Source organism: Pongo abelii, chromosome 19 (genome assembly GCF_028885655.2).
Source record: "Pongo abelii isolate AG06213 chromosome 19, NHGRI_mPonAbe1-v2.0_pri, whole genome shotgun sequence".
Taxonomy (NCBI): Eukaryota; Metazoa; Chordata; class Mammalia; order Primates; family Hominidae; genus Pongo; species Pongo abelii.
Genome location: NC_072004.2, coordinates 80858674 through 80885087, shown reverse-complemented (window position 1 = coordinate 80885087; position 26414 = coordinate 80858674). Strand labels below are relative to the sequence as shown.

Sequence of the window (26414 nt, the reverse complement as noted above, 5' to 3'; positions counted from 1 at the left end):
GAATGCTTTCTCCCTGCCGGTCCCCTGGCACCCCTGCTGTCCCCTGGCCTCCTGGCCCCTCCCCATCCAGTTAAGACAGGACTCTGAGCTTGCACTGAAGACCTACGTCCTTTGCCAGGCCTTCTTAGCCTGGCTAATTAGACCCCTCTCTCTCCCTAGTCTAGGGAGAGCTTTTCACTACCTTTCCTTTTACCCAGTCCTGGGTGTCATCTCCTCAAATTCCTGCTCATCCATAAGTCCCGTCTGTCCCAGGGAGTCCCATTAGTCCCAGAGAGCCATCCCCAACCGTCCCTCCTAGAAATGTTCTATCCGTCATCTGGGTTACCTATATTAAGTCACTCCTTTCCTGCTTTTTATTCTATGAGAACTTGGAAACATGTTGTGTCTGGTCTTTGTATTGGGAGGCATTCTGACTGAGAGCCACGTGACTCAATCCATGCCCACCAGTGTGATCTGGGCAGGCTGCTGGAATTCTGGACTCCAAGGGCCTCATCTGTAGAATGGGCACAGTCCAGTGCTCCTTCTCCCCTCCTCGTGGGCCTGTGATAACACTGAGCGTACCTCCCTCATGACACCCCCACAGTATGGTGACATGCCCCCACCAGGCCATGGGTGCTGGGAGACCAGAGTTCAGCACGTAGCAAGTGAGTAGGAGCTTGGTGAACATGTGCAGACAGCTGACTGTCACCTTTCTGGGTCCTTTTCATTTGCCAACCTCACGGCCATCTTTACAGACCAGCTGCTGTGGACCAATAGAATATATTCTCTTCTCTGAGCCTTTCTTTTCTCCTTCACTTGATTTCTTTGCTGCTGGCATAGACTTGGTGGGACCAGTGGAGGATGCCAGGGTCTTTGTAAACAGGCCTCCTGCGACTTCAGGCCTTAACGTGGTCCCTTCCTGCAGCCTGCCGACCTATCTGCCGCTCCCCCCTACTTAAGCCCCTCACTGGTGACACAAGAGGAATACGGCCCAGCAGGAGATGTGCACACTGGTTGTTCTGGAAGGAGATGAAGAGGGTGAAGTGAGGAGCCAGAGGCCATTGAAACAAAAGGGCTGGAGACACCGGAGGAGGGGCCTGGGCCTTCCTTTGAAACAGCTGTGTTGCTCATTTCAATCCTGCTGCACTAGCCAGCCCTGGGGAGAGGAAGCCGGGGTGGGGGAAGGGGCATGGCAATGGCTCATGGCAGAGCTCACAGGTGGGATTGGAGTCCTGAACGTTGTCTTGAACTTTTCTGTCCCATCTGTCCAGCTTACTGTGGGCCCAGGGTCAAAGTGAGAAGGCCACACCGGCCTCTAGCTGTTTGCATCTCTGGACTGGGCTAACAGACCCCAGACAAGGAGTTTGGATACTTAAGATGTCTTGGGGCCCTGAAATTGTATTCTTTGGTGCAGGATTGGATAGGGAGGTGGAGCGGAGAAAGATATTTCATCTTCACTGACTCGTTCCCCTCTTTTATTCCGTGGCCTCCTCTCCTAAAGCAGAGTCCATCCAGTTCCTTCCTTTCTCTAAGTGCATTTAGAGCTTCATAGGATCCCCTGGGCTGCCTCTGGAATACTGTCTGCCCTGGCAGACCCACCACTGGGGGCAGAGGAACCAGCTTGCTTTCCCCAGGGTGAGCTGGTGGCTCAGGAGGCCTCCCTTTTGTGGCCCCTGCTTTCTGCCCAGGTGAGCAACTGGACCTGGGCAGCAGGTTGGCATTGAGCAGATTGTGGGATGGTGCACTGGGTTGTCCTGGGGTCACCTGATTACCTGGGTTTCTGGTGAGGGTCAGTGACTGAACCACTTTTGTACTTTGCCCATAGGTCCTTCAAGAGGAGCGATCCTGTTAATCCTTATCACGTAGGTTCTGGCTATGTCTTTGCGCCAGCCACCAGCGCCAACGACAGTGAGATATCCAGCGATGCGCTGACGGATGATTCCATGTCCATGACGGACAGCAGTGTGTGAGTATCCTGGCAGCCCTTCCGTGGGCTTGCTTGGGAGTGGATACCACCTGGGCATTTAGCCAGAATTGTCTGTCATCCTCAGCTGGCTTTGCAGACCCCACCTGTGCATGTATGGACATCGGTTTGGTGGGAGGGGAGTATGACAAGGGTATGGTGCTGGTTAGGGAGGATGACATGGTCATCTGGGTAGGGTAAAGCTTAGAGCTTTGAAAGTTGGGAGGATGTTGTAACAGAAGAAAAACTAAAGGACAGTAGAAGATTAGGATGAATGAATATTTATAGATTCCTTGAGTTTAAAAAACCTTCTTTTGGTTGTCATCATCTGGTTGTCCCTGTAGGAACAGTTGCTTGGCTGGTCCAGAAACCCAGGTATCCTGTCTGCAGAACCAACAGCTGGGAGACAAGGTGGCATTAGAAGGGTCTGTGTTTAGGTATCCATTGTTTTTGGAGGAAAAGGCATTGTAAGTGGGGGTAAGAAAGCCAGAAATCTCTAAAGAGCCAGTGTGTTATGTTCCTCATTGTTTTGTTTTTAAATGGACATCGTTTATTCAGTAAGTGTGGGTGGAGCGTTAGATACTCTGTGTTAGATACTGAGGACCCTAAGTAGGGGCTCTCTCCAAAGTAGTGTCTGATCTGGATCTTTGGCAGCCAGCCTTTGATTTTTGAAGTAACCCAAGACATTGGCATGGTCTGATGAGGTCAGAAGGCCCTTAGTCAAGGTAACATTTTGAATTTTAGGTCATCTGAAGTCAAGTCATGGCAATCTCTGTGGATGGACAGCAGTGATCCTCAGTGAGTCTCATGAGGAGGGATGTGTAGCTGTGGCCTGGGTATCCCCGTCTCTGGCCATCCTTTGAGGTTTTGGTTCAGGAGACTGAGAGTGGAGCCTGGGGATAGGGGGATGGGTAAAATTCCCCAAAGGCTTCTCACCCAACACCCGGTTGAGATTCATTGTTCCAGAAATGGTCTTTGAAAGCTTTTCAATGTTTTGGAGTCAGAATTTCGCCTGCTAAGGGAACAATTTTGAAAGGCAAACCCATTGAACCGTGTAAGTTCTGGCACACTTATTTAGAGTTTGTTCCTTTTAGCTTCCTAAAACTGGACCATCTATTCTTCCAGTTTGTTTGAAACTATCTGGTTTTTATTGGCCAATGTCCTGTTGCCTGGCCTGTGGCATGGGACCAATTGGAGGGAAAGTTGATGAGGTGAGTTTGGGAATCTACTATTTATTTTGCTGGTGGCTTTTATTGTGTTACCTCAAATTCCCTTGTTAGTAAAGGCAGAGAGATCCTCAAGGTGAAAGTTTGAATTTTAATAAAAATAGCACTTTGGCATTAGTACACATCTTTCATCCAATATGGAAACAGGAAAGTACACATCTTTCATCCAATATGGAGATATGAGAAGTTTCACAGAAGTGAGTTTTTTCCATATTGACTGAACTTTCGGTATCCATACTTGAAAAAATTATGCTTTGATAATTTTTTGGTGAACATATTTCTTAGAATACATTTTGCTCTGTCACTATTGAATAGTATTAGACAGGGCATAATTTATCTCTCAGTTATCCAAATAATATCAAGATCTGTTTGTGTACTTTGTTGTGGTGTTTCTCTCATAGGCAATGAAGGTGCATAGGGTTATCTGACCCTTTCCCCTTTGAAAAGTTTCTCTTTTCTCTTTTCATTCTCCCTGCTGTCGTGTTTTGCTGTCTGTGTGCTTGCTTCTAGCAGGCATTCCTCCTGTAGCATATATTAATTTGTGGATTGTGTGGGAATCTTAGCATTATGTGTAAAATAGGAGTAAGTTGAAACTGATTGAAGGCATTGAGTGAATCTCCTAAGTCAAATGCAGTTTACATAAGACGATAAGACTTCTGTTTAGTTTTCTTAGAGACTATTTTTGGCTTGCTTCCTGGTCCTTGGCTGCATGTCAGTCCCCATCATTGAGGTGTTATTCTGGGTTCATGATGAGATAACTTGGGTGTAGTCCCATACTTATTTCTGTTTGATCCTCCCAAGACCCAATCAGGAAGGTAGGCAGGCAGATACTTGGGACTTTACAGATGAGGAAGTAAGGCCTGGTGCTTCCACAGCCATGCACCTCTGAGACAGACTTCAGGTCTAGGCCAGACACAGGCCCTGCACTTTGCCCGCTTTGCCCTTCCCCCAGGCACGAGCGTTCTCAACATGAGATCTGTGAATAGGACCGGTTGGTCACGAGACCTTTGAGCCACTTTGGGTTTCTTTTATTTATATTTCTTAGTAATCAAGACTGCTTTTTAGAAAGACTGGTTCCGGGAGGGGTAGAAGGGAGCAGGTTCTAAGTTCTCCCCTGCAGCCTCCCTATTTACTTCCTCTTCTTTTATCCCCTTCCCAGAAGAAAAACTTTCTTTTATTTAGAGGTGACTTTAAAGCTTTCACCTTTCCCCCTTTAGCTGAAGCACTTTGGATTCCAAGCATGGGGGAGCCACTTTTCAGGGATCAGAAAGGTTACCTTTGCCAGTCCCTATTCTAGGTGGCAAGGGTTAGTGTGTAGTTCAGTGAGGTCCACTTGGATACAGAGACAGAAGAGGGCAAGTACCTCATGTAGCGGCTTTCTCTTTGGGGCATAGTAGATACCGTTGGGTCCCTGGTGGCAGAACCTGTGAGTATTAATAAGCCTATCCTGTGGCAAAGCTGCCTTGGATGGATAGTGAGTAAACCAGGAAGCCAGGAGGAAGTGCTGCAAGGCCTGGAGACCCGGGGGCTCATGGTGTTGGCTCTGTTCGTCCTGGTGGTGTCGAGTGGCTCTGTGCCCTCTCCCAACCAAGTGCGCAGGTTATCAGATTAACTGTCACAGTTGTGCCCACCTGGGCATTTATACTAATTAGGAGTGCATTTGGCATCCATGTGGGTCACTGTCTCTTGGGCAATGTCTCACGCTGCCTCTAGTGGGGCTCACTAGAAAACATCAGAAGGGTCTCCAGACTTGTTGGCACTGACTCAAGCTGCCATTGGGTGCCAGGCATGGGGGTCTCTGGGGCCCTCCCCACTCTGCTGCAAGCAGACTTGGCGATGCAACGTGTTCTCTGGCCGACTGGCCCTGGGTGTGTGTGATCCTGCCCAGTGCCGGGCGGTCACCCGGGATTCCCAGGGCTGGGATCAGACCCCCTCTTCAGAGTTCTGCCAATTGTAGGCCTCGTGCAGATGAGAGCGCCGGGCGAGAAATAAAGTGTGTGGGGGATGAAAAGCTGAACTGAATCGCTTTCAGCCCATTGTTCATCCCGGGAAGCTTAGAGGGGATAAGAGGGTAGCAGGCCCCTTTGAAATTTCCTTGAACAAGTGAATAGGAGCGCCCCATAAAGCATGAAAAGAGCCCTGGCTGTTTCTCCCGTCACAATGGCCAGTGCGGGCTGTGAGGGGCTGGGGAGGGGGGCTGGCTGCCCTGCTGGGAGCTGGGGAGGGAACAGGGCTGGGGACGGGGGAGAGGGAGAGAGAGGGGGTCACAGGCAGCCTTCAATAGACTCCAGAAGGTTGGAGTTCATTAGACACAAACCCAGGAAAGCAATCATCTCATTTGCGACAGAACCAATTAAGTCCCGGGGGCCTTTGCAAGAGGCCTGGGTAGAAGTTGGGGCAGTGCTGGCCTGCACTTGGTTATTCCAGGGAGCCACACGCCAGGGCCTGTGTGTGCAGAGCAGGCAGGGGCTTTAAAGAAATCATTGCCTTCTCCCAAAGCCTACTGCTGACTTCTGTTTTCCTGCTAAGTAAAAAGCCCTGTTAAAGATGGCTGGGGATTTGGGCCTCTGAGAAGGCTGTTTTATGAGCCTGTTACTCTGAAACCTGCATTCTCGGAAGAAATGGCTTAATTTTTTTTCGAGACAGAGTCTTGCTCTGTTGCCAGGCTGGAGTGCAGTGGCGCGATCTTGGCTCACTGGAACCTCCGCCTCCTGGGTTCAAGTGATTCTCCTGCCTCAGCCTCCCGAGTAGCTGGGACTACAGGTGTGCGCCACCACGCCCAGCTAATTTTTCTATTTTTAGTAGAGATGGGGCTTCACCATGTTGGCCAGGATGGTCTCGATCTCTTGACCTCGTGACCTGCCCACCTCGGCCTCCCAAAGTGGTGGGTTTACAGGTGTGAGCCACCGCAACCTGCCAAAAAAACTTTTTTTAACGTTAACTGCCAGACTCCCACCAAAATCCTTGTAGCACTGGAGGCAGAAGGCTTGTGGGGCCATTCCAGGGCATCAGGCTTAGAAGGATGGAGTGAAGAGGCTGAAAACGTCAGAAGCAGCAGATTCTTTGCCGCCCAAGTGTAGCCATGATTAGATGTTGCCAGGAAGCATGAAAGCTAAGTCAGTGGTGTGGGGGCCTTTGAGGAGTTGGCTCTTGTAATGAGGATCAGCTACGTTTGTATGTTGCTTCAGCTCTGAGTGTCCCCAGATCAGCACAAGATGATTTTTTGGTGTTCCACACAGGGAATGTCGCGAGTTATTTATTTGTATTTCTTTATATCTTATTTATGGGGGTTTACTTTGGACACCAGGAAATGCATCTGAGTGAACTTCAAATGTTAACCTTTTCCTACAAACCAGGCTTTTGATGTTGGCTGTGATCAGAAGCTGCCTTCAGAGTGGTTGCCAAATGAAGATGCGAGTGGACGCATGTGTGCATGAGTCTGCTATTTCAAAGTCGCCAGAAAATGACATTCAGGTTAGGTCGGGCATGGTGGAGTCAAAGGCTAAGCTAATTGGCTCGGCTCAAATGGCAGCTAAGTGGAGTCCACACTTCAAAACCATGCTCCCCAGAAACAGCTGGGCCTGGCAGCAGGCTCGTTAACTAAAATGTTTATAATTAAAGGAGACCGTATAGGGACCAAAACTCTGGTGCTCTCCAGCCCACAGGCTTGAGCAGCCAGGAAACTGATCATAGACTTTTAGAGCTTGAATAAAAGAAAAGAGGCCCCCTTTTGGAATGAGGGGCTGTTTTGGAAGAAGATTCTTGGCTGGAGGGAATTAAAGCCACATTTCCTTGAAGGCGCCTGTTAAGCCTTTCTGAGCCTCTACAGGCTGACATCTTCCTTTTCTGCTCTGGTTACAAGTTGCCTTTCCAGCAGTTTAGTCCTTCACCTGCCCTGGGTAATGGAGTGTGGTGGTGGTGGGGGATGGGAGGCAGGGTATAAGGTGCTTATGAAATCATTTGTTCCTTTTGCCTTCAATATTGCAGTTATCTACTCCGCTCCCCATCCCTACCCCCATCCTGTTTGTTTTTTTTTTAACCTTATTATATGGAAGAAGAAAAAGAGGCATACAAGCTCTACCATTGACTTTCATCTGGGAGAAGGAAAAGAAGAGTGAAAGCTACCAGTGGAAATGTCAGAGTCTTGGAGGGGTTGGATGGGGGACTCTTCTAGGACTCTTGAAGCCTTATGTCACTTGTGTCATGGTGGGGTCCATGGAGTGCTTGACTCCTGCCCCCAAGACTGTCAGGAACAGGGCTGGAGCAGAGTCATCCCCTGTCTTAAGTCCCTGGAAGAGAGACGGAGGGTAGATGTTGTCTTACAGCCCTAGGGCAGCAGAATTTGGTTAGACCAGCATGAGCCCAATCTGTGGGATACCGCCACCCCTACCATACAATGTATCTTAGGTGAGAGATGGAGATATTCAGCATGGCTTGGGAACCACCTGGCAAGCCCCATAGCTAGTGAGTACTAGGTGGTTGGGGAGGACTTTCCAGAAAATTCCACAAATTTCCCCCTCATGCCTTATGAATGTCAGGTGACTGTGTGGGGCTTAGGAAGTGGCACCTTCACATTCAGACCATCAGGAAGCTTGACTGCTGATTGGGGCTGGGAAGAGCATCTTATTGAAATGACCAAGTGTAGGTTGTTACAGATGCCTGTTCTGGAGTCCAGCAGTGGCTTGGGTATGAGTTGTCAATCTGCTACTGACTGTAACACTAGGTGAGCTATTGAGCATTTCTGGTCATCTGTAAAATGTGGCTCATTAAGGTTCTTATGAGAATGAAGTCTGATTATAGGTCCAATATCTGACGTACAGTAGGGACTCGGTATGTACGAGCTGGCATTCTCAGGTTGGCATCAGTTGCCTTGGGTGCGTTTGGTTTCTCGTCAAGCCAAGCATGCTTGTAAGTCCTGTTTTCAACTACCCAAGGTGAAGACACAAAGTTTTGATAAATAATCTTTAGGTGGGCTTGGTCAAGTGCCGAGCCTCATGAGTAGGAGGCTGACTGTTCTCAGTCATGAGTAGGAGACGTGTTTCTCCAGCACTGGTCAGCCAGCTGCTGCAAATCCTTCCCACAGTGCTCTGTCTCTGCTCCATACTCACCTTTCTTTGGGGCAGTACTCACACTTGGGGGTAAGTTGTTGCTCTGGATACTGATCTCTCTTCCCTCCCTTCCCTACTCACCTCAGTGCAATTATCCTTTATGCACTCCTTAGCCAGGGTTTGGTTAACATACATTGGTTTGTTGATCTATTGGAATCTTCATTGTCCCTTGTGTGGCCCTGTTTTCTGACCTAGGTCAGCAGACTTCCTGAAAATGCAGCTATTTAGAATTCTAGGGCATTTCAGATAAGGAGCTAGAGGTTGACCGGTTACTCCTGGCTGCCCCCTGGGTATTTTTAGACATTGCTAATTATCCTATTTTTCTTCCACCCTATGATGAACCAGACATGGGGGAAAGGGAAGTAGCCAAACACCCAATTTCAATATTTACAGCCTCCAAGTATGATTCATTATGAAAATGTTTGCACCCTGAGGCTTTTGTAAATAAGTGGCCTCCTGAAGGGACATCAATGGGAAAATAGTCACACTTTGACCATTCTGCTTTTAAGAAGGAAATTCTTTCTGGAAAAAATCATGGCAACTCCAGGTCATGGTTGTAGTGAACACTAGCTGGAGTGGAGGCTTTTTAAAAATTCTTCTACTTGTTAATGTTTTCTTTTTAAAAATATAACGGATAGGGGCCCATACTTCTTCAGGTCTTTGCCCAAAGGTCCCTTTCTCAATGAGGACTTAATTGACACCCATATCCAATTTAAATTTGCAGCTTACCCACTCACCAGTGATTCTCCTTTTCCTGCTGTGTATTTATTCATAGTACATATCACTAACATACTATTTTTTATTTTGTTCATTGCCTGTGCCTCCCCATTAGAATATAAACTTCAAGAGGGCAGTTGTCTGAATTATGTATCCACTTTGTCTACTGCTCTCTTGCCTAGTGCCCAGGAGAAGATCTGGCACATAGTAGGTGCTAATCTTTAAATGGATTGCACAGACCACCACATAGTAGGGGCTTTTCATGCCCACATTGGTCATGTGTCTTTGAAAATTCATTGGTTGGGGGTGGTAGGGTTTGGAGCTGAGAGAAAGGGCCAAAATGTTATATATTCTTTTTATTAATCACCCTGTACTGGTTTATAAAAAGAAATACATCTGGAAATGACTGGGAGGTTGACTTGGAGAGTTATGCATGCTTCACTAATGCCTGATTTAGCCCTCTGTAGGTTTGGTCCTTATCCCTACAACTTTCTGCCTTGGCCCTATCCATAAGGCACTGGTTCCTGGTTTGAAGCAGTGGGAACAAGTGGGAGGACCAATGGGGCCTGAGAATCTCCTACTTGGGGCACCTGTAAAATAGGGGAGCCTTTGCTCTGCCTGGGCTGGTTGGAGTGTAACCCAGTTCTAAGACAACAGCCCAAGAGATGAACTTTCCAGGCCCTTTCCAAGTCGATGCTTCTGCATCCGAGGAAGCCAAGTTTCCATAGATGATTGATGGGCAGGATTTAAATTTGATCTTGGATGGGTCCTTCCCTGTGGGAGCACCGATGGTATCTGGAGACATGTGACACTCCTATGGAAGCATATGGCCCTGTCTGCAGGATCTCAAGATGGCATATGAGAATAGCCCACGTGCTGAAAACATCCTCGTAAGCCTGTGGATTCTGTCTTTTCCTTTCCCTTAGGGATGGAATTCCTCCTTATCGTGTGGGCAGTAAGAAACAGCTCCAGAGAGAAATGCATCGCAGTGTGAAGGCCAATGGCCAAGTGTCTCTACCTCATTTCCCGGTGAGTACAGTCTGGAGTGAGGAGGCAGCTGTTTTCTGCCGTGTTGAGTCCTAAAGAAAAGAAATGGGTGGTGGAATGGGGATAGGTACAGGGAAGGTAGAAAAGAGCAGTACCTAAAGTCCCCTAGGGCAAAGGGAGAGAAAAGACGAACTCGACAATAGGCATTACATGGTTTTTTGGGTTGTGATGGTGAGCACAGTGACGTGATTATGAGGTATCAGTCAGTTTTGCTATAAAGGAATACCTGAGGTTGAGTAATTTATAAAGAAAAGAGGTTTATGGCTGGGCGCAGTGGCTCATGCCTGTAGTCTCAGCACTTTGGAAGTCTGAGGTGGGCAGATCACCTGAGGTCAGGAGTTTGAGACCAGCCTGGCCAACATGGTGAAACCCCACCACTACTAAAAATACAAAAATTAGCCTGGCGTGGTGATGCGCGCCTGTAGTCCCAGCTACTTGGGAGCCTGAGGCAGGGGAATCACTTGAACCTGGGAGGTGGAGGTTGTAGTGAGCTAATGCCAGTGCACTCCAGCCTGGGTGACAGAGCGAGACTCCGTCTCAAAAGAAGAAAAGAAAAGAGGTTTATTTGGTTCATGGATCTGCAGGCTGTACAAGAGCCATGGCGCCAACATCTGCTTCTGGTGAAGGTTTCAGGGAGCTTTCAATCATAATGCAAGGGGAAGGGGAGCCACTTTGTAACATAGGGAGAGAAGCAGCAAGCTGAGGTTGGGGGGGTGGTGGGCAGTGCCATGTTCTTTCAAACAACCAGATCTCATGAACTACAGGGAAAACTTGCTCATTACTGCAGGGAGGGCACCAAACACCTCCCACTAGGCGCACTTCCACCATTGGGGATCATATTTCAACATGAGATTTGGAGGGGACAAACATCCCAACTATATCAGAGGTTTGATAACGTATTTTTGAACCTTTGAATTTTCTGAATTCAAAAAAAAATTCCCTATGAGAAAGAAACTGAAGCACTTATTTCCCAGAAACCAAGAAACGCTAGATGATCCATGCTTCTCTACAGCTTGGTGAGCTCACTGTATTTCCACTAGAATGGAAGCCCTCTGATGGGAGGGAGTTTTATCTATTCTGTTAACCTCTGTATGCACAGAGACTAGAACAGTACCTGACACATAATAGGTGCTCAATAAACATTTGAGTGAATGAATAAGGAACCTCTGCCCCCTTGGGACATTCTCCTGCTCTCTTCACTGGGACATTCTACTTCTTGTGTCAACCACAGGACTCCAAGTCATTTTAGTCAGTGATTTTAGTCATTCATTTATGTATTCATTGACCATTTCTCCTCCTGGCTCCTGAAGCCCTGGAGGGTAGCTGTTCCTTTCCAACTCCAGAACTTGGCTTGGTACCTGCTGGTGAGTCTGTGCCTATCAAATGCGGAATGAACAAAGTGTTTAGAAGTGAGGATCTCCCGAGCAGCTTCTTCCTGTGACTGAGATGGTGGATGAAGGGCTTTTCTGGGACCTCTCCTTTTATTTCCATGCTCGCTAAAGCAGCCAGCACATGGCTGTACTCAAGAGAACTTCCCCATCTACATTCCCAGTTTAGGGTTGTGCTGTTGACAACAGCCTCAGATCCAGGTTGCAAGGACACTCTTTAAGGAGGGGAAGAAAGCACCCAGCTCACAGCAGGTGTTTATGAATCCTTCCTGCCAGCTTCAGAGAATCTAATTGGTCTGTCTGGTTATGTTGTGTTTAAAAAATTAACACATTGAATTGCTAAACCCATGTTGCATTAGTGCACAAACTATAGCTCTTCTCTGAAAGCTCCTCACACAGACAAGGGCAGACTTACCTTGTTTTAAAATTAGCATATTAAAATTGCTTTTCTGAGGACCTCTAGCATCCCCTCCCTCTACAGATAACAAGTATTGATGACATACTATCATTGTTTTTTTGACTGGGGGATATGTGAGTTAACAAAGAAAAGTTCTATCGCCCAAGCTTGTAAATTAGATGATTTTGTCCTGGGGTGTGCAAATCGACTCTCTCCATCAGGCAGCGCTTTGATCAGGGGCTGCAAGGAGCCAGCCTGTGTGAGAATGGCCACCTACACAGGAGCCTTTCTCTCCTCTCCCAGTTTCTGCAGCTAAGTGGTTGCCGTGGCAAGGCCCATCTTTTCAGCTGGGGGAGATGCTAGCCTTTGCAAGTTAGCTTTCTGCTACCCCCACCCCACCCCAAAGAAAGGAGCTAAGCAAGAGGGAGATTAGGAAGAAGGAGGTAGAACAACTGGAGAGGTGGGGGGTTGGGTGGGGGGAGCGAGATGACAGGAAAAGGACAGAAAGCTGGGCAGCAGGGGGTTCTCTCTGTTTGCTGCTTTTGGCAGGCGTACTCGGTGCCTTTTTATATTCTGCACTTGATTTGGAGATGTTCCCTTTTCCCTTGATAGATCAGCTTCAGGCAGCCAAGCTCAGCAGTGTTCTGCTACTAGCCTGCAGCAGCTTTCTTCATTTTCTGTACAAAGAGAGAGGGAGGAGGGAAGGAGAAAAACGAGGGAGATCGAGGACAGTGTTGAGACAACACCAACTCAAAGGTGCGCAGTGTGCGGCCAGGAAATAAATTACCACTTCTTCTCTGATCCAGGCCGTTTGACTCCCTTCCCCCCCCACTTTCTTCCCTCCCACCTCCTTTCCAATCTTACTTTTTTAAATTTTCAACTCCCTTTCTGTTTAGATTCTACTTTCTATTCCTTGAGTTGGTCTCTCCCCTCCCCACCTCAGAGGGCTGCTTTTTTTTTTTTTTTTTTTTTTTTTGATGTTTGACAACAGTCTTTGAAGATTTTCTACTTCAGAGTAGCTACTGATGGGCTGGTTGTACTACAGAGAGAACAAGCAGGGCCTCTCGGAGTGCGACCAAATGCTCCTGCCCAAGGCAAACGCTGGTGGGGACCATGGCTCTCCATGAGGCCATGGCGCTAGCGCATAAAAGTCCCGAGCAGCCCAGGCCGCCTTGCCATCCACTCTCCACCCGAACATGGGTTTGCGGTGCACAGCGCCTGGTGCGGGAAACTCCGGCCAAGCCACCGCCCACCCGGCCTGCTGAACGTGCCTCCTCCCTTTCCTTTCCACGTCCTGTAGAGAACCCACCGCCTGCCCAAGGAGATGACCCCCGTGGAACCGGCCACCTTTGCAGCTGAGCTGATCTCGAGGCTGGAGAAGCTGAAGCTGGAGTTGGAGAGCCGCCACAGCCTGGAGGAGCGCCTGCAGCAGATCCGAGAGGTAATGCGGCCTAGGGCCTCTTCCTGCTTCCGTCCACGGCGTGCGCGCACGTATGTGTATGCGCATGTGCATGGGGTGTGTGAGGGTGTGCGCATGTGCCTGGGGCGCATGCGCATGCGCGTGGGCTGCGTGTGGTTGTGTGCCTGGCGTGGGCTGTGTGCGCATGTGCATGGGTTGCGTGTGGGTGTGCATATGTGTGTGGATGTGCTTGTGTAGGCGGGCCTGTGCGTGTGCGCATAGGCGTGGCTGTGGGCGTGCACATGGGTGTGCGTGCTCCCGCGTAGGGAGCTAAATGTTGTAACCCCAGGGCCTCTGGCCTTTCTGCTTCCTGGGTCACTTCTCTCTGACGTCTTCCCTTTCAGGATGAAGAGAAGGAGGGCTCCGAGCTCACACTCAATTCGCGGGAGGGGGCGCCCACGCAGCACCCCCTCTCCCTACTGCCCTCCGGCAGCTACGAGGAAGACCCGCAGACGATACTGGACGATCACCTGTCCAGGGTCCTCAAGACCCCTGGCTGCCAGTCTCCGGGCGTAGGCCGCTATAGCCCCCGCTCCCGCTCCCCGGACCACCACCACCACCACCATTCGCAGTACCACTCCCTGCTCCCGCCCGGTGGCAAGCTGCCTCCCGCGGCCGCCTCGCCGGGCGCCTGCCCCCTCCTCGGGGGCAAGGGCTTTGTGACCAAGCAGACGACGAAGCATGTCCACCACCACTACATCCACCACCATGCCGTCCCCAAGACCAAGGAGGAGATCGAGGCGGAGGCCACGCAGCGGGTGCACTGCTTCTGCCCTGGGGGCAGCGAGTATTACTGCTACTCGAAATGCAAAAGCCACCCCAAGGCTCCAGAAACCATGCCCAGCGAGCAGTTTGGGTAAGTGCCGGGCGGACCGCAGTGTCCCGTGTGGGGCTCGTCTCCCAGCCAGGTCCATGGGCAGGTGTGAGGTGGGAGCCGCATCACAGGCATTTAGTTTCTAAGAGGGCGGCAGAGGGCACGGCCGGGTGAGGGTGCGGGGAGCAGGTGCATGGGTCTTTCGTGTCACCAGCCCCCCGACCTGCTGAATTGTCTGATTCTAGGAATCCCGGAGATTTAACCGGGTCTCTGGGTTGGGTGTGGTTCTTGGTTCCCCACAGCGGCAGCAGAGGCAGTACCTTGCCCAAACGCAATGGGAAAGGCACGGAGCCGGGCCTGGCCCTGCCCGCCAGGGAAGGAGGGGCCCCCGGCGGAGCTGGGGCCCTGCAGCTTCCCCGGGAGGAAGGAGACAGGTCGCAGGATGTCTGGCAGTGGATGCTGGAGAGTGAGCGGCAGAGCAAGCCCAAGCCCCATAGGTAAACACCGCTTGCCGCCGCCGCGGCCGCGAGGGTCATGGGCGCTCAGTACGGAGGTATTGTGGGAATGGCTGTTTTTGCAGTCCGCCGAATACAAATGTGACTATTTGCTCCTGCCATCTTAATATTAAACGTTGGACTGAGCAGACCACAAAAATGTCATGTTTTGGCACTGACCCCTGTTCGTGTTATGGTAGTTATTTTTTTTTTTCTCTCTCTCTGAGCAGAATAGACAAGTTTCTATTGAAGTCACATTTTCCAGTTCTTCTAACCCAGTTTCTTTCCTTCTGTTTTCTCTCTGCTCATTCCTTGTTTAGTGCCCAAAGCACAAAAAAGGCCTACCCCTTGGAGTCTGCCCGCTCGTCTCCAGGCGAACGAGCCAGCCGGCACCATCTGTGGGGGGGCAACAGCGGGCACCCCCGCACCACCCCCCGTGCCCACCTGTTCACCCAGGACCCTGCGATGCCTCCCCTGACCCCACCCAACACTCTGGCTCAGCTGGAGGAGGCCTGTCGCAGGCTAGCTGAGGTGTCGAAGCCCCCAAAGCAGCGGTGAGTGGAAGTGAGGGGTCCTAGGTTGAGGCAGGGATTGAGTTTGGGTGGAGACCTGGTGTGTGGCTAATGGGGAGGGCCTCTCTTTCTGCCTGGGTCTCAAACCCTCCCGTGAGAGGAAGAATTATTTATGGATGAGTAAGCTGCTGCTTTCCAGCTTCTAGAAATTGTTCCCTTCAGTTATGTTCATTCTACTAGAGTTAAGCCAGGATCTGTGAGGCAAGTCATGCCTAGAAATGGGAGAATGAATTTCAGCAATTGCTTACAAATCCCATTCCTTACAAATGTCTTGATTGTTTAAGGCTGGTTAGTTGAGTGTATAAGAAGCTGTGAGATGGAGGACCAAGAGTCCTCAGCCCTTTGCTGGGGTTGAGAATGTTCCATCTTGGGCTCTCAGGGGGGCTTAGAATGGCTGTTCCAAAACGTCTTCCTGGCCCCTTCAGCCACTGTTAACCCAGGGTCTTGGTTGGGTCTCCATAGGGATGGAAGTCGGGTTCGTGTCTCTTTAGGAAGCCAAATAGTAATTTTCTGTCTGCTTTTCAATTGCTCTGGGGACAACAGTGCACCTCTAAATCCCTCGCCCTGGCTGTGTCCTCAGGTGCTGTGTGGCCAGTCAGCAGAGGGACAGGAATCACTCGGCCACTGTTCAGGCGGGAGCCACGCCCTTCTCCAATCCAAGCCTGGCTCCAGAAGAGTGAGTGTCTTTACCTGACATTACTGAGATCTGCCGAGTGTTTTATGTTTCAGAATATTCGCTATCTGGAGTTTCATTTTCGTGAAACTTTTTTTGGTTTTTAAAATCACTTTGATTTTAGTGCTAGTGATGAGGAACAGTAAACGTAGATGTTGCCATCCATGTCCTGCTGACAAATGCATCATAGCAAAAGTTTTTCTGGTCATACACAAATCAAAAGCTGGGACGTGAAGCCATTAGCAGAAGTGTAGAAGGGACCTCAAATTCAGCTGGAAAAGTTGCCCCCATTCAACTTGCAATTTAGTAGTACTGGAAACATTTGTCACCCCTGAGCAGAAGGATCATTCTTCACTGTGGCAGAGATGGAGGGGACCATCCGTGTGTTTTTGTTTGGAGGAGACAGAATATCTTCCCCCAAATTGGGCAGTGATTCTTTTTGTAAATTTAGTCTCTTTCAAAGTAGGTTGAGGAGCCTGCTCAGTTTAATTACTGGCTGGTGCAATTAAAAAGAAATCTGCTAAAGAGATCTAAAATGGTCTATAGAGAGTTTTCTTTCTTAGTGTCTTCATCCTGAGCAATGAGCAATGTTTGAAGTCCTCAATAGGCCACCACCCTGGACCCTTTCATTGTTTCAATTGGTTGACCCTAAGTGTACCAGCTGTCCGGGTCTGGGACAGACACTTTTTTTTTTCTTTTTGAGACAGAGTCTTGCCCTGTTGCCCAGGCTGGAGTGCAGTGGCTTAATCTCAGCTCACTGCAGCCTCCGCCTCCTGAGTTCAGGCAATTCTCCTGCCTCAGCCTCCCGAGTAGCTGGGATTGCAGGCGCCTACCACCACGCCCAGCTCATTTTTTGTATTTTTAGTGGAAACGGGGTTTCACCATGTTGGCCAGGCTGGTCTCAAACTCCTGGCCTCAGGTGATCCGCCCACCTCGGCCTCCCAAAGGGCTGGGATTACAGGCGTGAGCCACCACGCCTGGCCTAGCAGCGTTTTTTTCAAGCCATTCTACAAAATCTCAGAATAAATGGGGAAATGGACATGACTGTGTGATAACCCCCATTAGTTGTTCTCATTCTGCTGGAATAAGGGGTGGGCTTTAGGCATTCTGAGTTCATGCCATCCCAAAGGTGTCCTGCTCTGGGTTTGTCTCTTTAGCACTCCAATCCAGGTGAGACCCAGCATCTCTGTGATAATTTCTCTTCTCTCATCTTCTTGGGGAAGCACCCCATTTATGCCAACCTGAAAGAGGCCACTGTATACCTTCATTTGGTGGCAGTGGGGGAAATGATACCAATTTGTACAACCAAAAGGAAATCATCCTTTTCTGCATGCTCCATGCAGCACATGTGGGGTTGGACTGTGTGTCCCCCAGAGCTGCCTGACTCTGGGATGTGGGGCTCTGCCCCAGCCCCCACTTTGGGTTTACAATTGCAGCCCTAGTGTTTGGACACCCTGTCACTTATGCACATGTGCACATGTGTGTGTTTGCTTTAGATGTGTGTCTGCTTTAAAATCCTAAACTTGTTCCATTTCATCTTATTTTCAGTCACAAAGAGCCAAAGAAACTGGCAGGTGTCCACGCGCTCCAGGCGAGTGAGTTGGTTGTCACTTACTTTTTCTGTGGGGAAGAAATTCCATACCGGAGGATGCTGAAGGCTCAGAGCTTGACCCTGGGCCACTTTAAAGAGCAGCTCAGCAAAAAGGGAAATTATAGGTAAGAGTCCTGTGGCTTTTTTCTGCTCTCAGTTTGTTTGCTCAGAACCAAGAGCCAGAGCCTGGAGCAGCTCCCCTGGCTGAGCAGGCCTGGGCGGGGCAGGGTGGGAGGGGGCTCAGCAGGCGCTGGGGGAGGCTCCTTCTCATTTCTTCTCTCCCCTCACCACTAGCAGCAATAACGAAGCAGCAGCCGCAACAGGGAGGCTGCGTGGAGGGTTCTGTGGGGGACCTGGCCAGGCTCTTTCCACCAGGTGAACCAGACTGAGGAGACGAGCAGCTGCTTGCTCTGACAGGAGAGTGGGGTTCAGGCCACACTGCAGAGGCTTTACCTGCAATTGAGGGGCTTGTGGGCAAGCGGGGAGCAGGGAGAAAAAAGAGGGACAGGCACGCTGATTAGGAGGGAGGGTCTGGAAGCGCTGCCCTCCTGGCTTGAGTTTAGGAGAGACCCCCACATTGAAGGCTCCAAATAGTCAGGAACCATGCCTAGGAAAAGTCCCCCGTGTTTTTCTTAGCCTGCCTTTCCACCTGAAGAGCCTCCCTGGGTTTTATGGGCCATTAGAAGCAGGGATGCGCCTTTGTCCGTAACAAAGAAGGGGTTGGACCTGCGGGTGGACACAGGGTGAATAGGGCAGTCTACTCCTCCTGTCCGCACCTGGGCCCCGCTGCCATCTCCCCTGCAGGGACTTCAGGAAGGGAACTTCCTGGTCTCCTTATCTTGTCTGCAGAGTGGACGGAGGTGCCCTTGAGAAGGTCCATGCTGACTTCTTAGGGCCCTTGAGAGGGTTCAAGAGCTGAGAAGGATGAGGGCCAGCCCTAGGCCATTCCTTCTCTTGATGACTTTCCTCGTAAGGAGCAGGTGATGACTCTGCCTCAGTTCATCCGGTGTCCTCCCTTGCCCCTGTCCATGGCCTGCAGCCCAAGAGAATGTGTGGATTCTGCTCCAGTTCTGTCCCAGGTTTAGGGCTCCACGCTGGGGACAAGAGTGAGACAGGGGAACCCTAGTTTAAGGAGGTGCTCACTCGGGGGTCTACACCCGAGACAGAGTTCCAACTCCTCAGCTGTGTGCCGTTGTCCCTGTGCCAGGACCACCATCTGTGCCCAGGTGTGAACCCATTGCTGCCACCAGGGCCAGGGGTGTGAGTGGAAAACTCTGAATAGCACTTGGTAACCTGCCAGATGGGCATGGGCTCCTGGGCGGGGATGAGTCCACCTGCAGGGCTCTGAGACACCCTCCGCTCTAGAGCAGGCCCTGTGTAGTTTTACCAGCCACCTTCATCTGGGAGTTAGTTTGGGCAGGGGCTCAAAGTGATTCTCTTTGGAGGGGAGAGGGGATGGAGATTGGACTGAGCCCCTGGAGGTAACTGGCCAGCAGGGCGTGTCGCTGGGTCTGGATATTCCCTTTTACACCTGGGCAGAGACAATTGTGAAAAGGTATCAAAGGGATGGGGGAACAGGCCTGGCTGCTGCTGCTGCTGCTGCTTTTATCTTGAGAAGACACAAGGTGAAACTAATGACACAAGTGTGCCCCTCTGGGGATTCATTTTGATCTTGGCTTTGTCTCGGCTGGACTTTGAGTGGAACTGCAGGTGACCTCGGAGAAGAGCCATGTGGCGCTGGCACAGGCTTGTGGGGAAGGTGCCTCCTTTAGCTGCTCTGGCCACATCTGGCTCTGATTTTTTTTTTTTTTCTCCCTAAGGCACAGTTAATAAGCCTGGCTTTGAAGCCCTGGCCTCCCCTTTAATGCACAAAGACTTGCATAAATGGTCAACTCTCCGATCCTCTCCAGTTCTTTCCTGAGTGGATCAGGCTGTGGGAAGGCCCTCCCAGCTGCCTTATCTCTGCAGGGCCTGAGCTAGACTCAGTGCCCTCCTCGGGTAGGACAGGGACACAGGGTGTCATGCCTCACCCTCCCAGCAGGGCTGGTGCTTCAACATCTCAAATTTGTACAAATATATCCCCCCTTCAGAAAAATAAAACCCAGTGACGTTGGGGCCGTGGAGCAGGGGTGGGAGGTGGGGGGACCTGGGATGCGTTGAGTAATCTCAACATGGCAGGGGTTCAAAAAGCAAACAGTCCCTTCAGACGCGCCAGACGCTATTGGTGCCAGATGTCAGAAGAAAGCGAAGTTTGCCACATAAAGCATGTTGCAGTGGAAAAGCCTGTTTCTTGGAGAAAATGAGGGCAGTGCAGTGTGTTTGAAGTCCTGGGGGTGGGGCCGAGAGAATGTGGCCTCTCTCCTCTCTGGAGGAGGTTGCAATTATGTAAAAGGTCGCTGCGTGTTTGCTCAGACATGCTGTGAAAGCCCAACTTGGTAAACCCCGGAGGGGTCGGAGCTGGGGCCAAAGGGGTCTGACGGAGGGTGGCGTTGGGATTTGAGCCTCTTATGTGAAGAAGTGACTTTTCCCCCCACTGTCCTGAGTCTCCTGTGCACAGAGCCCCTCCCCGTTTTCTCACTGTCTCCTCTCACGCTCCCCCGAGGATTTTGACCCCTTGACATGACGTGTCTTCAGTGCTGCCTAGTTAGAGCCATGCCGTTGTTCACCCCACTGCATTAGCTGGGTCAGGAATGCTAAAAACAAAGAACCTTGACTAAACCCAGCTGTTCACTGTATTTAGCCTTATCTCCTACGAAAGTATTTGGCTTGCCTTTATTAAAGAGGGAAAAAATTGAGCTCTAAGCAAGGGGAGTTAATTTTTTTTTTATTTTTAAAGGGAAAAGACAAAGCCCAACCATAACCCAGAGACACAATTAAATGCTTGAAAGGTTCTCCCATCTCCCCAGGGGACTGTGACCTTCCCTCTGTGAGTGGCCTTTATGGGCTGGAAATGACAGCTTGCAGGGGCAAGTTTAATCCCTCTGAGGGGTCTCCCTTGGCTGGGGACAGGGAAGGAAGAGGCCCTCGCTTAATTTCCTCAGAAGGGGTTTGGGGGTGGGCCTGGCCCAAGAGGACAGCAGTTGTTTCCAAATGTGGCGCTCCTGAGAGGCCAGGCATTTGCATCTGTACAATTAAACAGCCTCAGAAGAGAGAACGCTGGGGAGGGATGAAAGGAGCCTTTAATCAACGGGCATAATAGAAGGGCCTTTGGTGTTTGACCCTGGAGGGGTGGGATGGGAGAAGAGGCCTGGAAATGGGGAGAAGAGGGGAGGGCATCATGGGGCCAGTGCCGTCTGTTCGGCCCTGAGAAGCTGCGCTGGGCTGGTTTGCCTCCTGTGTGGCTGTGCCAGGGCCATCCAGGAGTGTCGCACTTGGGCCCTGAAGGATGGGAAGGCCGAGAGGCCTTTGGACTGCTAAACCATCTGGAAGTCAGCCTTTTACAGACTTCGGCAGGTTCCGGCTCTCCAGGTGTGATGGGTTCAGGATGGCTGAACCTGGAGATAGTCTGGAGTCTCTTTGAAGGACCTGCTTGGCTCCTGCTGCAAATGAACTGCAGGCATTTGTCCTTCCCTTCCCTCCCCAACCCCACTGCTGAAAAATATTGGCGGGGAGGGGGGGAAGCAGCTCTGCTTTTCGCAGTGTATGTGTGTCAGGAGACAGCAGAGGTGCTGTGTTGAAGATTGCAGGTGGCAGGCCCAGCCCAGGCTGTTGCTCAGTGGGTGCCCAGCCTTCATCATCTCGGCCCACCTGCTGCTTGTGGTGTGGCCAGTGCCAGTTGCCATCTTAAAGCAGATGTGGGCAACAGTGTACGTGCACACCTGCCATAGCAAATTCCTGGGATACCTCAGTCCTTCATGTTGGTATGCTTTTCTTTTCAACAATGTGGAAAATGCAGTTTACCAAGAAGCTTTTCTGGTTTTCCTTTTAAGGTATTACTTCAAAAAAGCAAGCGATGAGTTTGCCTGTGGAGCGGTGTTTGAGGAAATCTGGGAGGATGAGACAGTGCTCCCGATGTATGAAGGCCGGATTCTGGGCAAAGTGGAGCGGATCGATTGAGCCTTGGGGTCTGGCTTTGGTGAACTGTTGGAGCCCGAAGCTCTTGTGAACTGTCTTGGCCGTGAGCAACTGCGACAAAACATTTTGAAGGAAAATTAAACCAATGAAGAAGACAAAGTCTAAGGAAGAATCGGCCAGTGGGCCTTCGGGAGGGCGGGGGGAGGTTGATTTTCATGATTCATGAGCTGGGTACTGACTGAGATAAGAAAAGCCTGAACTATTTATTAAAAACATGACCACTCTTGGCTATTGAAGATGCTGCCTGTATTTGAGAGACTGCCATACATAATATATGACTTCCTAGGGATCTGAAATCCATAAACTAAGAGAAACTGTGTATAGCTTACCTGAACAGGAATCCTTACTGATATTTATAGAACAGTTGATTTCCCCCATCCCCAGTTTATGGATATGCTGCTTTAAACTTGGAAGGGGGAGACAGGAAGTTTTAATTGTTCTGACTAAACTTAGGAGTTGAGCTAGGAGTGCGTTCATGGTTTCTTCACTAACAGAGGAATTATGCTTTGCACTACGTCCCTCCAAGTGAAGACAGACGTTTTTAGACTTTTTAAAATGGTGCCCTACCATTGACACATGCAGAAATTGGTGCATTTTTTTTTTTTTCCTATGCTGCTCTGTTTTGTCTTAAAGGTCTTGAGGGTTGACCATGTTGCGTCATCATCAACATTTTGGGGGTTGTGTTGGATGGGATGATCTATTGCAGAGGGAGAGGCAGGGAACCCCGCTCCCTGGGGCCTCAGGTTGATCCTGTGACTGAGGCTCCACCTCATGTAGCCTCCCCAGGCCCAGGGCCCTGAGGCTTGCTAGAATCACTGCCACTGTGCTTTCGTGGAAATGACAGTTCCTTGTTTTTTTTGTTTCTGTTTTTGTTTTACGTTAGTCATTGGACCACAGCCGTTCAGGAACTACCCCCTGCCCCGTAAAGAAACAAACAGTTGTAGGGAGACCCAGCAGCACCTTTCCTCCACACACCTTCATTTTGATGTTCGGGTTTTTGTGTTAAGTTAATCTATACATTCTGTTTGCCATTGTTACTTGTACTATACATCTGTATATAGTGTACGGCAAAAGAGTATTAATCCACTATCTCTAGTGCTTGACTTTAAATCAGTACAGTACCTGTACCTGCACGGTCACCCGCTCCGTGTGTCGCCCTATATTGAGGGCTCAAGCTTTCCCTTGTTTTTTGAAAGGGGTTTATGTATAAATATATTTTATGCCTTTTTATTACACGTCTTGTACTCAATGACTTTTGTCATGACATTTTGTTCTACTTATACTGTAAATTATGCATTATAAAGAGTTCATTTAAGGAAAATTACTTGGTACAATAATTATTGTAATTAAGAGATGTAGCCTTTATTAAAATTTTATATTTTTCAAAACATCGGCCTCGTATTTGAATCCCCAGGGTGGGAACAGGGCCGAGGGGCCCTTTTGTGTGTAGACATCTGTGCTTGATTTCCACCTCGCCCAAGCCGGTCTCTGACCTCGAGCCCTGACCTGATCTGGACCCACCTGGAGGTTTTGTAAAACCATTTATTCAAATCACCTGGCTACTGGCTGAGGCTTTTCTTGCCTTGGAGCAGGCTGTAGACGACATCTCCTTTGGGGATCCTTTTCCCTGTAACACCTCCATTCAGCCTCTTCCTCCTGGGCAGATTGTCTCCAGTCCGGCCAGGTAGGTGCAGGGGACCAGGGGATGAGAGGGGGCCCTCCCAGGAGTTTCAGTAGGTGTCTCCGACATGAAAGCCATTCAGCAGATGGTTTCATAGACCTGGAATGTGCACATGGGGCCGATGGACTTAGAGATCAAAGCTAGCTAGGCACCGTCCCCATTCTGGGAGCTGATCAACAAGGCTGACTATTAATCCTATCTGAGTATTTTATCGTGGGCCATCAGGCCCAGGGCTGGTCAGGTGTCGGGAACATAGCAAGCAGGTGGTTCAGGAGGAGGAGACACGGGCAGCTTCTGCACCGCTCAGTGGACAGGTGTGCTTATGTGGCCTAGGACCTCGGCAGGCAGTTGCCCGCTCAACAAACGTGCCCTCCCTGTACCCTGAGCACTTGGCATGCATGCCAGGCCATACTTCAGATCTGGGAAAGCAGGTCTTTTTAGTAGAGTCCTATGAAGAAGCCTTTTTAAAAACAGGATCTGTAACTGCAGTTGGACTTGACTTCTTGTGTGCTGAGTTTTCATGAAATGAACTCGGTGGTCTGCAGTGGATCTGCTTGGCTTGTTCTTCCCGCTGCCAACTGGCGAGAAAGGCCAGGGTTCTGGCCACGTGGGGTAGGGATGGACTCGAACCCAGTATCCTTGGTGTGGTGGCAGTAGTAGGAGTTGTCAAGGCTGCTGGGAGAGTCCTGAGTTACCCTCCGAGAAGGTGAGGGTGTGAGGGCATCTGGCAAGAGGCTGGAGGAGCTCTGATTCCTTGAACTTGTCCCTAACCATGCAGGTTGCTGTGCCCTCCACTCCTGGCTGGAGTGGGGGCTCATACCAGGGTGTCCACCACTTTCCGAATTGTAAGCTTCTTTCCAAGACAAAAGGATGAAGAGATGCAACCTATTGTGTGTGGTGAAGATTGGGGTTTGTGGATGGCTTTTCATCTCTATCTTCAGGCCTCTTGATTGAGGAGAGTGATGAGGTTGGGGCTTGGGCCTCAGACAAACTGGACTGAAGGCCCAGCACCACCACCCTCTGGGTGCCATGAGCGGGTTCCTGGCATCTTCTAAGGTGCATTTGTGAGAGAGAACTGGACTAGTTGATCACTCATGTTTCTACCTCCTGTTTTCATTCTATTTTTTTTTTTTTTTGAGGCAAAGTCTCACTCTGTCATCCAGGCTGGAGTGCAATGGCGCAATCTTGGCTCACTGCAACCTCCACCTCCTGGATTCAAGCGATTCTCAGGCCTCAGCCTCCTGATTAGCTGGGATTACAGGCGCCCACCACTATGCCTGGCTAATTTTTGTATTTTTTTTAGTAGAGATGGGGTTTCGCTATGTTGCCCAGGATGGTCTCAAACTCCTGAGCTCAGGCAATCTGCCCGCCTTGGCCTCCCAAAAATGCTAGAATTACGGACGTGAGCCACTGCACCTGGCCCCTGTTTTCATCTTTAAACCTTTTTTTTTTTTTTTTTTTTTTGGAGACAAGAGTCTTGCTCTGTTGCCCAGGCTGGAATGCAGTGGCGCGATCTCAGCTCACTGCAACCTCCACTTCCTGGGTTCAAGCGATTCTCGCACCTCAACCTCCCAAGTAGCTGGGATTACAGGCATGTGCCACCACATCGGATAATTTTTGTATTTTTAGTAAAGACTGTGTTTCGCCGTGTTGGCCAGGCTGGTCTTGAACTCCTGGCCTCAAGTGAATCTGCCCTCCTCGGCCTCCAAAAGTGCTGGGATTACAGGAGTGAGCCACCGCACCTGGCCCCTCTTAAACTTTTAAGTATACAATACAGTATTGTTAACCATAGGGACAGTGTTGCACAGAAGATTTCTGGAACTTATTTATCTTGCATAATTGAGACTTTACGCACATTGACCAGCAACTCATTACCCCCTCACTCCAGCCCCTGACAACCACCATTTGGCTCTCTAATTCTGCGAAGTGGACTTAGATACCTATATAACTGGAATCCTGCAGTATTTGTCAATCCGTGCCTGGCTTATTTCACTTAGCACAATGTGCTGTAGGTTCATCCGTGTTGTCACAAATGACAGGATTTTCCTCCTTTTTTTTTTTTTAAGGCTGAATAGTATTCCATTGTGTATTTATATTACATTTTCTTTATCCACGAATCCATTGATGGACACTTAGGTCATTTCCACATCTTGGCTATTGTGAATAATGCTGCAATAAACAAGGAAGTGCTAATATCTCTTCAAGACCTTGATCTCTATTTTTTTTTTTTTGAGATGGAGTCTCACTCTGTTGCCTAGGCTGGAGTGCAACGGACTGCAACCTCCGCCTCCTGGGGTCAAGTGATTCTCCTGCCTTAGCCTCCCGAGTAGCTGGGATTACAGGCGCCCGCCACCATGCCCGTCTAATTTTTTGTGTTTTTAGTAGAGATGGGGTTTTGCCATGTTGGCCGGGCTGTTCTTGAACTCCTGGCCTCAAGTATTCCACCTGCCTTGGCCTCCCAAAGTGCTGGGATTACAGGCGTGAGCCACCACGCCCGGCAAGAACTTGATTTCAGTGATTTTTGATAAATACCCAGAAGTGGAATTGCTGAATCATATGGCGGTTCTATTTTAAATGTTTTGAGCAGTCTCCAAAGTGTTTTCCATAGTGGTTGCACCACTTTGCATTCCCACCAACAGTATACAAGAGTTCCAATCTCTCCACATCCTCATCGACACTCATTTTGTTTTTTGTGATAATAGCCATCCTAATAGGTATGAGATGATACCTCATCATGATTTTGATTTGCATTTCCCTGATGGTTAGTGACACTGAGCATCTTTTCATATACATGTTGGCCATTTGTATGTCTTTGGAGAAATGTCTATTTTTTTTTTTTTTTTTTTTTTGAGATGGAGTCTTGCTCAGCCACCTAGGCTGGAGTCCAGTGGTGTGATCTTGGCTTACTGCAACCACTGTCTCCCAGGTTCAAGCAATTCTCCTGTCTCAGCCTCCTGAGTAGCTGGGATTACAGGCACCCGCCATCATGCCCGGCTAATTTTTGTATTTTAGTAGAGATGGGGTTTCACCATGTTGGTCAGACTGGTCTTGAACTCCTGACCTCAGGTGATTCCCCCACCTCGGCCTCTCAAAGTGCTAGGATTACAGGCATGAGCCACCACCCCCGGCCGAGAAATGTCTATTAAAGTCTTTAACCCGTTTAAAGATTGGGTTATCCTAGCACTTTGGGGGCCAAAGTGGGGGTACTGCTTGAGCCCAGGAGCTCAAGAC

General features: G+C 49.8%; 1 protein-coding gene across 10 annotated transcripts in view; it reads left to right on the top strand.

Annotated features, from left to right (window-relative positions):
* AXIN2 (axin 2) overlaps window positions 1-22890 on the top strand; it is a 32997-nt gene extending 10107 nt beyond the window's left edge. For 6 of the 10 annotated variants that reach the window (XM_024234938.3, XM_024234937.3, XM_054535698.2 and 3 more), the window contains exons 3-11: window positions 1805-1945; window positions 9920-10022; window positions 13126-13266; window positions 13629-14140; window positions 14401-14595; window positions 14913-15146; window positions 15745-15840; window positions 17386-17553; window positions 21358-22890. In XM_024234938.3, the coding sequence (XP_024090706.1) occupies window positions 1805-1945; window positions 9920-10022; window positions 13126-13266; window positions 13629-14140; window positions 14401-14595; window positions 14913-15146; window positions 15745-15840; window positions 17386-17553; window positions 21358-21484 (1717 nt within the window). In that variant the 3' untranslated portion in view covers window positions 21485-22890. The remainder of the gene's footprint in view (window positions 1-1804; window positions 1946-9919; window positions 10023-13125; window positions 13267-13628; window positions 14141-14400; window positions 14596-14912; window positions 15147-15744; window positions 15841-17385; window positions 17554-21357) is intronic. The other 4 variants (XM_024234940.3, XM_063718256.1, XM_054535700.2 and 1 more) reach the window with 1 other exon arrangement.
* The last annotated feature ends 3524 nt before the right edge of the window (window positions 22891-26414 follow it).